Source organism: Spermophilus citellus (assembly GCF_964194105.1).
Source record: "Spermophilus citellus genome assembly, chromosome: 1".
Lineage (NCBI taxonomy): Eukaryota > Metazoa > Chordata > Mammalia > Rodentia > Sciuridae > Spermophilus > Spermophilus citellus.
In genome coordinates, this window is record NC_138182.1 from 1257970 (window position 1) to 1273923 (window position 15954).

The 15954-nt window shown below is 43.3% G+C and overlaps 2 protein-coding genes across 2 annotated transcripts; both read right to left on the bottom strand.

Moving 5' to 3' along the window:
• Positions 1 to 9009: 9009 nt before the first annotated feature.
• Positions 9010 to 9982, bottom strand: LOC308645417 (protein tyrosine phosphatase type IVA 1-like). The gene has a single exon (XM_081287539.1). The coding sequence runs from the start codon at positions 9900 to 9902 to the stop codon at positions 9369 to 9371; it is 534 nt and encodes a 177-aa protein (XP_081143665.1). The 5' UTR covers positions 9903 to 9982; the 3' UTR covers positions 9010 to 9368.
• Positions 9983 to 9994: 12 nt separating this feature from the next.
• On the bottom strand, positions 9995 to 10490 carry LOC308645425 (uncharacterized protein). The gene has a single exon (XM_081287547.1). The coding sequence runs from the start codon at positions 10388 to 10390 to the stop codon at positions 10256 to 10258; it is 135 nt and encodes a 44-aa protein (XP_081143673.1). The 5' UTR covers positions 10391 to 10490; the 3' UTR covers positions 9995 to 10255.
• Between the last annotated feature and the right edge of the window lie 5464 nt (positions 10491 to 15954).

Sequence of the window (15954 nt, forward strand, 5' to 3'; positions counted from 1 at the left end):
TGTTCTCCCTCTTTTCCCTCCTGCAATAGCCTGTTCTAATTGCCATTTCCGCCTCACTGTCGTTGGGTTTCTGAACCAGGGTAATTGCTTATCTTTGGCCTCACACCCAAGGACTGAGGATCACAGGACTCTCAACCTCCGGGAACAGAGCCATAGTCCTACACTCTTCCTCTCCCAGAAGACTGGAAGAGCAGGAGCTATAGACATTCGTTAAGAATACTGCATACACATTGCTTCATTAATCATAATGACTACACCACCCTAGCAGGAAATGGTGTGCTGGGGTGGGAGTAGGGCCCAGATCTATGGGCTCTGTCCCATCTGCCCCAGCTTTCTGTAAATCTAAAATGGCACAAAAAAACACCTATGGATGTATGTTTTTAAAACAATGATGAAGAAATATCAAAGGAAACAATAAAAAGAGTTTAGATGATCAAATCTGGAACAATTTGAGCAGTAAAGTAAGGCAGTGTTAGATTATAACCCAAAGAATAACATACATATCCCTTAGTACATAGAGACATGAATAAGTCATCGAGTAAATAAATAAGAGAGACTAGACAGATGTCCCAAGCAGAGAAATTCCAAATACTTGATGTGGATACTCGGTCTTGAAAGGACAGGTGCACACCCACTCAGGCCCGAGCTTGGGCTGGCTGAAGTGCTTTCCAAAGAGCACAGCACAGACAGGAAGAGAAGTGATGGGTGGTCCCTCCAGCCAGCAGTCAAGAGTCCACAGTGGCCAGTTCTCTGACAGTGCGCACCCTGGACATGATATGAGGAGGTCCTGTGGTGCCTTAGTGGGTTTGGGACAGCTGCACTCATGTCATTTGTGATGTATTTTGGCTTACCTACTATCTCAATATTTTTATCTTGTCCATCCTATAAGTTGTTCCTTTTAATTTATTTTTTGAATTGAAGATGCATTTTATACTTGTGTATTTTACTCTTCACTAATGTGTAGTTACCAGTATTTTTACTCTTCATTGAGTGGCTTCCCTAGAAATTACAGCAAATATTCTTTATGTATTGAAGTATATCATAAATTAAACTTTTCAGGGCATTTCAGAGACATTGGAAAACTTTAACAGAGTTGAGTACTCCAGTTTTAGGGAGTCTGTGTGTGGTGGTGGGGATGGAACCCAGGGTCTGGCCCGGAGCTCCATCTCCCTGAGCTGTGAAATGCTTTTGCTATGCAGTTTGATCTCATGTATGTTAAACCTGAGCACAGGATTGCTCTGCTCATTCACATTCACCACATCTTTACACTTTGAACACTTTGTTCTTTCTTCTGGTGCATTTACTTATGCCTGAGGGATTCACGTTCTTATTTAAGATGGATCTTCTGGTGGCAAAACTTTTCATTTCCATTTTTCTTTATTGGGGGATTGAACCCAGGGCTTTGTGCATGCTAAGGATGCACTCTAACACTAAGCTCCACACCCAGTCTATTTTTCTTGGAAAAATAAAACCTCTTTATTTTTCTTAAACCACTGGGCACAGTGTTGTACACCTGTAATGCAGCTCCTCAAGAGGCTGAGGCAGGAGGATCTTAAGTTTGAGACCAGTTTGTGCAATTTAGCCAGACTCTGTTTAAAAAATAAATAAAGAAGCCTAGGGATGTAGCCCAGTGGTAGAGTGCCCCTGGGTTCCATCTCCAGTATATACATATATAGTGTTTTCCTGAGTGAGGGGGAAGCAGGTTATGTTTTTTTCTGAGTGACTCCAAGTATATGGAATAGTAGTCCTCAGGCTGCGCCTAACCCTGCGCCTAACCCTGTGACTCCACTGTGTAGAACAACAGTCTTCAGGATGCCCTGAGTGACTCCATCATATGTAGAACAGCAGTTCCCAGGCTCTACCTGCTCTGAGTGACTCCGTGGTGTGCAGAACAGCAGTTCCCAGGCTGCGCCTTCCCCTGGTGACTCCATATTATAAAGCAGTAGTTTGCCATTAGGCACTGGCCTCCCTCCCCTCTTTTTTTCTTTCTTTTTTCATTTTTTTGGTACTAGGGATTAAACCAAGGGGCATTTAACCACTAAGCCACATCTCCAGTCCTTTTAAGTTTGTCAATTTTGAGATAGGTTCTCACTAGGTTGCTTACAGTCTCACTAAGTTGCTGAGGCTGGCCTGAAAACTGCTATCCTCCTGCCTCAGCTTCCTGAGCCAATGGGATTACAGGCACAGGCCACCATGCCTGGCTAGCTACTTGCATTTTGAGTTTAAGTGCGAGGTGGAATGATTCGCCACCTTGTTTGTATACCAAAGAATCACCATCTGCCTGGCCCAATCATAAGGCACACACTGATAAATAAATTGTGTGAATAAAAATGACCACATATGTTCTTACCAATTAATCAGAAGCAAGGAGATGCAAGGGCATGTCAAACTCCTATAGGAAAGACCAGACCGTGAGCTCACTGGCTCACCAGACCACCAAATGAAGCAGCTGCACTCGAGACTGGACAGGTGCATCTCGACTCCAATAGCTGGTCACTAGTCAAGAGCCTTTCCCAGGAAAATCACCACAGCAACAGACTTCAGCAGAGTGCAGCTTCTCCTGCCCATGATGACCACGCACAGCCCACTCCTAGCTGACTTGCCAAACTGCAGTCCCTCTGCACCCTGGCCTCGAATACACTGTTCCTGAGCCTTGAGAGCTTTGCACCCTGAACATGTTCTCTGGCTGGTTCCTCATCATATCTGACCACCTACAGTGACTCTGCATCCCATCTGCTCTCAGTTCAGCCTCCTGAACCCCTGTGGCTACCTAACCCCTGTCCTAGCTTTTGTGTGACCTATTTATATAATTGAGTGAAGTGGGATTTGTGACTTGAGTGCTGTAGATATTCAAAATCAAGCTTGGGATAAAAGAACCCAGACTGCCTGGCGAATGACTACCAGGTGACACCAGTACTCCATGAACTGCCATGGGTAAAGGTGCGGCCTGTGGGTCTCTTGCTCTCCTGCAGACCTCCCCTTCATTGCTTGGTGCAGAGGCACAGTGTGCTGGTCTCTACTGATGGATGGCTCCTCCCCCTCATTGCTCGGTGCAGAGGCACAGTGTGCTGGCCTCTATGATGGATGCACAGAGCTCCACATGGCAGTTATTTTCTTTCAGCACTTCAGAAATAGAATTCCATTTTATTCTGGCTTTTATTATTATTTGCTGGAATGTTGGCTGTTGGTGAAAGGCCAAGGTTCGTCGTCGGAGATTAAAATGCACACACACAGATAGCAGTAACAAAGATGAAGCACTTTACTGCAAGCTGGTGCTAGCTTATATAGAAAGTGAGAGTCAGTTATCTTAAACCAGGAAGCTCCCTGGGCCAATCATAGTAAAGGTCAGGTCAATCACCTATGGTGCACGCACGTCCGCCCTGCATAAGATTCATGGGGGGCATGAACTGTCCACGTGTATGGAAGATGGGAGGGCCAATTAGAAGGTTTTCAAAACAACTTGTTATCCGCCCACTGGCAACTTGCCCTCCGCCATGTTACATTAGGGGCTCCTTATCTGAAAGGCCCGGGGAGTTCTCAGGGAGACTCCCAACATTCCCCCTTTTTTGTTATTATATGGAAAAGGACGTCGATTCATTCTGGCTACTTCCTGCTGAGTGGGGGCGTTGCCAGGGAAGGGGTCTGAAGGAGGGAAGTTAGGAGTCCCCACAAGAGAGTTGCAAAGATTGGTATAAGGTCAGATGTGATATCACAAAATGTTCCCTGTAGCCAAAGGTCCATTATCACTTCAGTCCAGTTGGTATAAGTCTCCACAGCGGGTACAAGCCAGGCATCATCAGATATCGCTCTCAAGAAGGTATCCCAGGAACCTTTGAAGGGTTTTTAGCATTGGGAGGGATGTTCTCTGGAGAAGGTGGTTGATTCATCTGTGGCCAAAAGCTGATAATTTCTAAGTAGAAGCTGGTTAAAAGTTTGGTTAGAGATTTTACCTACTTGAGTTTGAATAAACTTTATAATACACGGTAAAAATAGACACATTAAAAAGATTACACATAGTGATCCAAGGATAGGCCACACCCATGCCAGAAGGGGAGTGGACATTAAGGAAGAGAAAAGGTTTTGACTTGTTGGGGTCCTTAAGGTGGCTGCCAGGTGAGCTTAACAACATTGTCTTCTACAAGACCCAATTCATTGATATAATAACAGCATTCTTCCCTAAGGAAAAGACAGGCTCCACCCTTTTCAGCGGTGAGTAAATCTAGGGCCCTGCGATTCTGAAGGGTGACTTGTGCCAATGAGGTGACCTGTTTTTGTAAGGATGTTAGAGATTTTGCTGTGGAAGTAAGTGCTCCTTCAAGTTTTGAATTAATGTCCTTGACAGCCCATAGGGAATGACTTAAGGCTCTTCCCAATAACCCTTCACTTGCTGCTGAGGCCGTTAATGAGATGCCTATCACTAACAGAAGGAATGCAGCTCATTTTCCACATTTTAGAGGGTTAAGAATGGATTTTACTTCAGAGTCGCTATAGAGAGTGAGTTGTGGAACTATGGTGACTAATAAACATGGGCTAGACATGTTGGAGAGTATAATGGCAGTGAGAGTGCCATTGCACCAGAAGAAGAGACCTGGTGGGGAATAAGTGGTATGGTTGATGGTTAGGTTATGGTGGCAAAAACCTGCCAGAAGGGAATTGGGAGTTGTGGATCCCAGAAGGTAAACCCAAGGAATTATGGTGTGTTTATTTTCCTCGGGTTCCCATAAAGGAACATTCTGCAGGGGTTTAATAGGATCCTTTTTGTAGGATGAGTTGGGCAAGCTGGAAACACCCATACTGGAAACTTTTATTGGAAGTGTGGCAAGTAAGGGCCGTGCTAGGGAAGTGCACAGAAAGCAATTTGCTGGACTTGCAGAGGGGAAAGTTTGGTTTGGATAGGACAATGTGTCAGTGATGATCTGTAACCAGGTATAGATCGGTGAAGCCTGAGAGTCAGAAGTGTGTTGGCTTTCTAGGGATGCGAGCAGCCATTGTTCTGAGTGTTTTGTTTTGGTTGAGACAAGAGAGACTGGGGACTCTATGCAAACATATTTCTCGGTAATGGATAAGGAACCACAGGGAGTGGAGGCATACCACCGCAATAAAAGGAAGTTTTACTCCTGCTGCCCAGCGTGGGTTCCCAGGATCTGGGATGGTCAGCTTGTATTGGTGGGAGGCAGACTCAAGTTTAAATCTTCCTACATTTACTTGCCCTGAATATGCATCATGAATTCTGCATGACCAATAGGGGCAGCCCCCGTAGATTTCCAGCCACTGTTTGCAGTAATCCTTATTTTGGTCATATAAAAAACATAAGTAAGGGTGGCTGGCTTGCTTAATGAGCTCAGAGGAAGAGGAAGAGAGTACAATATAGATGGCTGAGGAGCACCCTGTTAGGAGACAGTCAGAAGTGGTAGCCAAGTGGGTGGTCCGGGTGTTTTTTGTGTGTATGTTTCTCTCATCTTGAATCTCCAGACATACGATGGTGAAGGCATTACCCTTGAGGTGAGGATAAGGATGAGGATCAGAAAGTTAAGGTACATTTTTGGATATGTTCTCAGCTATGGGTGTAAGGGCAGAAACACAAGAGAGAAGAATTTTTAAAGGGTCAGTAGGGTGGGGAGAGCAAGAATATGTAGGTGTGGATTCTTGCGAGTCCTCTGGTCCGATGTTGCCAGAATCAGTTTCCCAGATGCATGGTTTGAGCCTGGAAATGTAAATACAATGAGTTTATTGATTATTTGCGAGTTTGAGTTTTGCTGCCGAGGGAGTGCACATGATAATGGAGGCAGGGCCCTCCCATTTGGGGTGCAGTTGGGGTCTTTAACCTGGGGGGCAGTAATATACCTGTTGGCCAGGTGTTAGGGTGAGGGGGTTTTGAGTAATGGTTGGGTCAGGTAAAAGCCAGTCCTGGTAATTCCAAAGTTCAGAGCGTAGATGGAAAAGGAGAGGTAGAGCATAGGAATCAGGTATAGGTAATTTTTCAGTCTGTATTCCGGGGGGTGGGGGTAAGAATGAACGGCCATACATAACCTCAAATGGGGAAAGGTTGGATGGTTTCTTTGGTAAAGCCCTGAGATGCAACAGGGCCAAAGGGAGGACCTTAGTCCAGTCTAAGCTTAATTCCATGATGAACTTGGTGAGGGTTTCTTTGAGAGACTGATTAGTGCTTTCAAATTTCCCAGAAGCTTGGGGACGGTAAGGGCAATGGAAATACCAAGGGAGTGATACTGCACTAGCTAGCCCCTGAGTTATCTGCGAGGTAAATTCTGGACCATTATCTGATTGGATGGAAGTGGGCATCCCCGAAACGAGGGATTATGTCAGATATCAACCGATCCACAACCGTGGATGCCCGCTTATTGGATGTGGGAAATGCCTCTATCCACCCTGAAAATGTGTCTACCAGTTCTAAGAGATATTTGATGTTTTTTACCCTGGCATGTTTGTGAAATCAATTTGCCAATCAGCTCCTGGGGCGTGACCATGGGCTTGAAGAGAAGGATAGGGTCTGGATTTTAAGTGGGTGTTGGTATTGGTCCTCTGGCAGATCTGGCATGTGGATGTAACCTGTTGCAGAAAGGTCCAATTGTCGGAGGAAAGAGGGAAAAAAGATTGAAGGAAAGTCGATAAGCTCTGGGAGCTAGAATGGAACAGTGAATGGAGAAATCTAATGAGCTGGTGAGGGTCAGGAGGTCGCTCCTCAGAGGAAAGATGGAGTAATGAGGAAGAGGATGGGGCCTGTAGGGTGGCTGACCGGGCTGCCTGGTCAGCTTTAGAGTTGCCCACTGTGGCAAGAGAAGAGTCAGTCTGATGGGCTTTACAGTGGACTATTCCCAGCTGTAAAGGCAGTGTGGAAGCCCGTAGCAGATTAGAAATAAGGCTGGAATTTATAATAGCAGTTCCTTTAGTAGTTAGGGATCACCCAGTTGAAGAGGGTCTAATTCAGTTGGTGCTTGTGCTGGGACTGAGGCAATGAATGGCGCAGGAAGGCACCGGCCTGCGTGTTCCCTTAGGAGTTTGTGTGGACGTGTGAGATAGGGCAGGTAGGACACAAGGGAAGGAGGAGTGATTGAAAAGCTTTGGGTGGTTGAGAAAGGGCACCCATAGAGTTGCTCAAAGGGGCTAAGGCCTGAGGGGGCCCTTGGGGCTGCCTGAATTCAGGTGAGGGCCAACAGCAGGAGATTGGGCCAGAAGAGCCTAAGTTCAATAGCAAGTTTAGTGAGATGATCCTTGAGAATGCTGTTAGGCCTCTCAACCTTACCCAAGGATTGGGGTTGGTAGGAGATGTGGAGCCTCCAAGTGTGTTGAGGCCTTTGGAGACTAGTTGAACAGCCTGAGAAGTGAAGGCCAGACTGTTGTCTGACTGGACAGAGGCGGGAAGTTCGAACCTGGGAATGATCTGCTCAATGAGGATGGAGGCAACAGTGTCAGCAGTTTCCCTGGATGTAGGGAAGGCTTCTATCAAACCTGAAAAAGTATCAACCAGAGTAAGTAGGTAGTGAAGCTTTTTTTTTTTTTTTGATGATAAATGCATTTCTTTATTTATTTAGATGTTTAAGCTCTCGCACTAAGTTTTTACAAGCTGGTGAACACTGACAAATTATTTCTCCCACAGAACTATAACCACACATTCCCAGACAGTATAAATATATGGTTGAACTAACATTAATACACATCACCATTTTATCAATTACATAATAAAACAAAATTATCAAGTATCCAAATATTAAGTTACACAGCTCAAAAGACATATAAAATATTAGATGTCTGCTCAATTCATCAGCAGAAACCCACTTTTTTCTTTTTTCTTTTTTTTTTTTTTGCAAGAGGTTGGGAATAAAAGAAAAAAATCACACTTCAAACAAAAAGTTGGTAAACAACTTCTGATAATTATGAAAAAAATTACAAGAATTTCAGAAACTTTATGATTAAGAATTGTTTTACCTACAATAACAGAGCATCTCTACCTTTTAAAAAATATTTACTAAATTAAAGAGCATATTAAAGAGCATATATTCTACAGGTTCTGCATGAGACAAAGGCAACCTTTTACTAAAAATATTTAATAGCCCCCTCCCATTCTTTTTTTCAGGCCCTCCCTGTTAAGTTGCACCTCAGAGTGCAAACATTAAATTAACTGTAAGGCTTTTTTTTTTTTTTTTGTCTGGAGACTTAAAGACATGTGCTTCTGTAAAAACTTAGGTTTTCAAAATGGAGGTTTCCCATAACAGCAAAAAAATAAGACTTATAGAAAGATATTAAATAAAAATAATTGCTGTAAGACTTGGTAAAAGGAAAAAAAAAACCAAAAAAAAAACAAAAACAAAAACAAAAAACCCCAATAGGTAAAAGCAAACCTGATGTATACTGGTATGAATGTGGGAGATGTAAACATAAAAAGAGCAGGCAAATAATCTTATAGGGCCTACAATGTTTGAAATGACTGAAGGAATAAATCACATAAGGTCTAGAGTGCCACAGTCTGGCTGGGCACAGAATCACGAGCCACCACACACCTTGTAGATTCAAAGAGCAATTCTTTATTCCCGAACTCACACTGGCCTCTACACACATTCTGGGAAAATCCAAGTTCTGCTGCCGCCCAATTCACTTACTCCATGACGCTTTCTTTTCCAATACTTTTTGAATCTCACAAGAACTCAACGGGAACTCAAGGATCGGGTGTGCCTGAGGCATCAGGATACGCCCTATCCCCCCCCCCCCCCCCCCCCGCAGGGTGCACCTTAAACCTGGAACTTCCCTAAACCCAAGGACAAGGACGGGATACTCCCTAAAACCTGATCAGCTCTAAACCCGGATCCGCCCTGGTCCTTGAGCAAGGTCACCTTACTAAAGCATACATGCAATGACCCAGCGAATGTCCTCTAAGCAACATGGGGTACGCTGGCAAGGAAATTTCGATGCGTCATTCCTACTTAGCAATGGCCCTCAGCACTAGAGTGTTCTTAGTTCCTGGAATTTTGGTTTTGTATGATACTAAAAATATACAAGTATTGTGCTGGGTATTTTGGCACCTAAATCTTTCTAAATTTCTTATGTAAGATTCTGGCATGGAAATAGATTTAAAGACATTAACTCAATACCGCATGATTTCAGGAAAGGTCAACTGGTACAAATGATAAGCACATTTTAAATTGTGAACAGCAAGAATCTTTTGCTAAGTGTCCAAACAGGTTGATCATAACCCAAACATAGAGGTTAAAATTCTGTCAAGCTTGTGGCCTGGAAAAACTGCTTTCCAATACTCCTATGGAAGCTTCATCAGACTTATTCACCACGCCAACAGGTTGGCTAATATGTACAACAAATTAGGTCCCATCTTAAGTTCCACTTCCAAGGCAATAGCATCAGGCGCCCCAGTTTTGAATGCAACAGTTATTTCTATGACCATTGGAGTCTTTGAAGCGCAGCCGCATTTTAGGACGATACTTCTCCAAATACAAAAGTTGCTTGCTGTTAAAGGCTCCACGCCGCTTTTGTCTTATGAATTGTACTGCATCTTCATATTTCATTCCGCCTTCAATCAATGCCAGAGCAACAAGCACTGGAGCTCTCCCAAGGCCTGCAACACAATGTACAGCAATACAACAACCAGGTTCTTCACGAAACTTAATTTTTACAAGACTTAACCAGTCATCGACAATTTGGTTGGATGGTGGTGCACCATCATCAAAAGGCCAATCAAGAACATGGATGCCTTCTTTCTCCACAAGAGTAGTGTCATAGGTTGCTTCACATACTCTTACTATTGTGGTAACACCATACTTCTTAAGTTCCTCTATAAATTTGTTTAAGGTTGCATTGGTTGGATTGTGTGTAATAAGAAATCTCATGTTCTTGTATGTGACTTCCACAGGAGCAGGGCGGTTCATTCGAGCCATGTTAATTTAGTTAAAAAACACTCAATAGGGTTATGAAAGAATTTAAAAAATTGAATACAGAAATGATGCAAAGTAACTGAAGTCTATCTACTTCAATATACTCCACTTGATATTCTCAGTGCTTTGAGTATGAAGTTGGGAGTAATGGGAAATGAAATGAACCTCCTAACAAGAAGCAGCAATTCTTCAATCCAGTAATACTGAGGCAATAGAAAGGAAGTGCACTGAGGTTTACCCCATCCAGGTCAGAACTCTTGTAAAATGCTCAGTGGATTTTCAATTCAATATGTCTGTGTCCAGGTTAACCACTCTTATGGGGGCTTCTTGGTGGAGTAGTAATGAATTTCTACAGTTCACTTGTCTGCATAGAGGTCGTGCTGTGCCTGGCAGTAATCTCCACTGCCCTTCAGAAACTCCATAAATGTGTGACCAAGAACACCACAGAACTGAGGAATATGTTTACTCATTGAAGATTGTGGCCTAATCATACAGCTGGTCCTGAGGCGGCGGCGATACAAGCGGCGGCGGTGGTGGCGGCTGCAGGGCAGAGGGTGGCGGTGGTCGTCGCGGGGGGGGGGGCGGCGGCGGCGGTGGCGGTGCAGGTGGCAGTGGGCACACCAGACTACCATGCAGTGAGCGGCTCCGAGGAGAGCGTGTCGCCTAGCTGGCCCGCAGCCGCAGGAGCCAATACGCGAGCCGAGGCCGGTAGTGAAGCTTTTTGTGCCTAGGCACAAGAGTGAAGTTGATCTACCAGTCTTCGCCTGGCTGGTGGCTCCTCATCTGAGGTGTGGGGAGTTTAGGTTTGATGCTTCCTTGTGGGGATACTGTAGAGCAGACAGAATAAGCAAAGTGGACCTGCCAGAGAGTAGTTCTCATTCCTATGAAGTAAAAGAGGGGTTGTGAAAACTGGAAAAAGGGGGTAGAGAGGGGTTTAGATGGGCACAGAGTCTCTGGAGCCAGAGGAGTTGGTCATGAGTCATAGGTCTCCATCTTGGGCACCAGGGCTGATAGTCTTAAAGAAGTAGTTGATTGACTGACTGGTTGGTGAATCTATATATCTGATCTTGCAGGAACTTCTGTAGGCAATTTAACAGACGTGGTCCTATTAGTGGTCCTATTAGGAGAAACATAAAGAGGACTAACAGGGGTCCTGCAAGGGGGAGGAGCCAAGGCCATACTTGACTGAACATTCCCCATTGAGACTGTTGGCTAGTTGCTGTCTCCTCTTTTCTAGCTGTTTTTGTCTTTCATTACTCCTAGGAATGACTTTTTGGCTTAACTGTTTTTGGTAGGTGTTTAAGATCAAGCTGGTCAAAATTGACTTTGTTTCTATCTATTGTAAAGAGTCAGCCGAGTTCCCATAGGGGCCGCTCATGGGGGAACTTGAGAGCAGCTTCTAAGTTCTGCTAGTGCCATTTGCGCTAGGATGGGTCCAGGTCTTGCTTGACCATGTGGCTTCCCTTGGAAGCATCAGGGAATGTCTCCCTTCTCTGGTGACCCGCCTATTGACAGCAAATGCACGGATTGCTTTTCATTCTCCAGTGGTCTCATTAATCTCCCTGATCAGGAGGTTATGTGGCCCAGAGTTGCAAAGCTCTTTAGAGAAGTTTCCTGCTCCCTGGATTCAGATTGACTCAGAGGGCCAGAGCCAAATATTGGTTTTCTTGGCCCTTTTAATTTAACTTTAAATTTTGATCATAAACATCCAGCAAAGTCAATTTCACTTTAAATTAAGAGTACTGGGCTTTACCTGAAGTCTGGCCTACTTTGGAGTCATTCTCACATGTAGTAAGATGGGAGGCACAGCCTTATCTCAGGTAAGCCAGGGATCTTTATAAATCTTAAGTGCTATAGTTCTGAAGCTGATCTTTGCTTATTAAATATCATTTTACAAAGCTTAAATAAATTGTTGTTCAAGTTCACATGAATATTAGCTAACACAATATAATATCATATCTAAAACATGAATTAAAGAAAGGCTGAAAGCTTTTAACCTTTTGTAGAAAAGTAGCAAAGTACTTTTGTGTTTTGCAGTACACAATTAATCATATCTGTTGACCATTTCATGAAAACATAAACAATGTTTAAGTATATGGAATTATACTGTTGCAGGGATGGACAAAGAAAGGCACCTAAGATAGAACTGAAGATAGGGAAACAGTCCTATTTGGTTGCAACCAGATTCAGAGGGCACTGCTTCTGTTGTAATCAATTAATACCCTGAACTCCAAGTTTAGGTAGTTTCAGAATTTTGTACTCAACATGTAAGGGAAGGGGCTCAGAAGTTCACAGTCTGCAGAAGTTCACCAAAAGCAGTTTTGTTTCTGTTTTTTCCTCTGTTCTGGGCAAATTAACTTTTCAAGGATACCTGGGAGGGGGAGAGGTAGGGGGAGAGGCTTGTGGGAGAGGCTTGTGGGAAGCCAGTGGTGGCAGTTGGGCTCTGAAGGTTTTCCTGAGGAGCTGTTTTGTTTGGCATGTGTGGTTCTAAAAATAAAGTTCATTTCTTTTGACAAGTGGCTCCTGAATTGTGCCCAGCCAGACTGCGGCATTTGGTGGGCCACACGGGGAACAACTGAGGGTAAGTGATAAGGTAAACTGCTCACCCCTGAGGGCAGCGTGAGAGGATGGGTAGCCATTTTAAGATTCTTCTTTTGTTTTGCTTCACTTTTGTTTTAAGTTGCCTGTCCCTGGAGATGTGTAAGATGGAAGAAAAACAGATAGGGAGAAAGGACAGATGGATATTTCAGGAGGCTATTATAATGATTTTGTGTTGTTCCAATTTTGTTTTACTCTGTTTCAGTTTTGTTAGGCATTATCTTGTTGGGTTGTATTATAGTAGAAATATGGGATCAGAAATTAGTAAAAAAACAAACTGAAAGAGTTTTAAGTAAATTGTTAGAGGAAGGAGGCATCTCAGTAAAATCAAGAACAGTCAGGGCATACGTTGATACAATACAAAAATTTAGCCCATGGCTTTTTAAGGAGGAGTTGTTAAATATATCACAATGGAACCATCGTGGTGAAGATTTAAAAAGAATAGAAAAGAAAATCCCATGGACTCTGCCAGTTGGCACATTGCCATTGTGGAAGTTGGTATCTTGTTTGCTTAGTCCAAAGCCTTCAGTTCAGACAAAGGTAGAGGAAGGAGAAGACATATTGATTCAAGTAAAAGAGAAGGTCTCTCAAGTTAGTCAGAAAGAGGAAAAGATTCAAGTAAAAGAGAAGGTCTTTCGAGCTAGTCAGATAGAGGAAGAAAGCTTAGAGAAGAAAAAGCCATCAGGGGAAAAGTTACAACAGGAGACTGCTACTAACACCTTTCTATCACCAGAGGGCGTAAGTGTCCAACCAACAGCGCCACCTCTACAGGAGACAGCTACTAACACCATTCTATCACCAGAAGGCATAAGTGTCCAACCAACAGCGGCACCTCCATATGCTGGGAGGCCCCCAAGCCCTGCAGTTGATAGTTGGGATTCTGAGACAGGATCTCAAATATTAACATGCCCTGTATTTGAGGCAGGAGGGCAGCAAATTCACCATGCTTTAAATTTTAAAACAGTGAAGCAGCTAAAAGAGGCTGTAACAACCTATGGTCCTCAAGCACCCTTCACTGTAAGCATGGTCAAATCCATTAACAACTTGAACATGACGCCAGCAGATTGGGCTAATATGTGTAAAGCTGTGCTAAATGGAGGACAATACCTGTTATGGAAGGTTGCCAATGAGGAATTTTTCAAGGAGACGGCTAGGCAAAATGCAGCAGCTGGTTATCCTCAGAGAAATCTAGATATGTTGTTAGGAAAGGGACCTTATGAGGATCAGCAGCAACAAATTGCATATGATCCTGGTGTATATGCACAAATTGCTGTAGATGCAGTTAAGGCATGGAAGACTTTACAAGGACATGGAGGTTTACAAGGTCAATTATCTAAGGTAATACAAGGAGCTAATGAACCTTATGCTGAATTTGTAGATAGGCTTATTCAAACAGCTACCAGAGTTTTTGGGAATACATAACAAGCAATGCCATTACTAAAACAACTGGCTTATGAGCAAGCGAATTGTTGGTGCAGAGAAGTCATTAGACCATGGAAACATGAAGATTTAAACACATATATTAAATTATGTAGAGACATTAATGAACAAGAACAAGTCATGGCAGCTGCAGTAAAACAGGCTTTAGAACAAGGGCAAGTCATGGCAGCTACAGTAAAACAGGCTTTAGATGCCAGGCCAAGAACATGCTAAAATTGTGAACAAACAGGACATTTTTAAAGGAATTGCCCCATGGGAGGAGGGTTTAAAAAAATAGGTATCAAATGAGTAGAATACTGGGTATTTGCCCATGATGCCATAGAGGGAGACATTGGGCTAATGAATGCCGTTCTCAAACCACCATAGAGGGTACTCCATTATCAAAAAACGAACAAGGACCAGGTGTTTATCCACAATATCATGGAGAAAGGCATCAGGCTCCATTGCCAACAAATGGACAGGAGGGCCCAATGCTCCGGGGCCCAAAACCACAAATATACAGAGCACTGGAGGAACCCAGCAACCCCATCAGGGTAGTGCCCAGGACACATTTTCCATCAGATCCCTCATCAGACAAACCAGAGGGAGTGCAGGGTTGGACATCTGCGCCTCCACCAGAGCAGTACTAACTCCAGAGATGGGAGTTCAAATCATTCCCACAGGGGTAAAAGGACCTCTTCCCAAAGGAACAGTAGGATTATTATTGGGACACAGCTCTTCTACTCTAAAAGGACTTATGATAAGTCCTGGGGTAATTGATCCTGATTATGAGGGTGAAATAAAAATTATAGCTAGTTCTCCAAGAGGTATATCAGTAATTTCACCAGGAGATAGAATAGCACAGTTATTAATAATACCCAGCCTGCATGATAAATTTTCCAGTCGTACTGTAGAAAGAGGTTCCAAGGGATTAGGCTCCACAGGTGTAGATTGTGCTATGCTTTCTTTAAATTTAGATTCTTGCCCAATGCTAAAACTAAATATTCAAGGACATGAATTTAATGGGCTCCTGGATACAGGTGCAGACCTTAGCATCATCTCTCGTCAAGAATGACCAAAACATTGGCCATTACAACAAGCCACTCCAACGCTTTGAGGCCTAGGAGTGGTGACTAATCCCCATAGAAGTGCAATGGTATTAGATTGGAAGGATCCTGAAGGATGTGAAGGAACTATACAGCCATATGTATTGGATCATATTCCTATAAATTTATGGGGATGAGATGTCCTAGATCAATTAGGTTTGACATTAACAAATCACATCAACCAAAATGCACCCACTATTATGGCTAGACAAGGTTTTGGGAAAGGAAAAAGATTAGAAAAACAAGAACAAGGTATAGCAGCACCAATACAAATAGATCAAGAAACAGACAGACATGGGTTGGATTTTCAGAAAGGGCCACAGAGACAATAAAAATTACTTGGAAATCAGAAAGACCAGTATGGGTTCCTCAGTGGCCCCTGACTAAAGAAAAGATACAAGCAGCCCATGACCTGGTCAAACAACAATTAGCGGAAGGACATACACAACCTTCTGTATCTCCCCATAAAACTCCCATTTTTGTCATCAAAAAGAAATCTGGTAAATGGAGATTATTGCAAGATTTAAGAGCCATTAATAATGAGATGGTTATTATGGGACCTGCTCAATCGGGGGATTCCTCAATTGTCTGTTTTGCCAAAAACCTGGTATGTTTAAGTTATAGATATTAAAGATTTTTTTTAATTCCAATTCATCCTGAGGATAGTCCACGTTTTGCATTTACTATCCCTGCACTGAATCATGAAGGTCCTGATCAGAGATATGAGTGGAAAGTACTCCCTCAAGGGATGGCTAACAGCCCAACTATGTGTCAAATTTATGTTAACAAAGTAATCCAGCCACTTAGAAATCAAAATCCTGAACTACAAATATTTCACTATATGGATGATGTATTATTAGCACATAAAGATAAAAACACGGGCTGGGAATGTGCCTGGCATGTGTGCGGCCTGGGTTCGATCCTCAGCAACA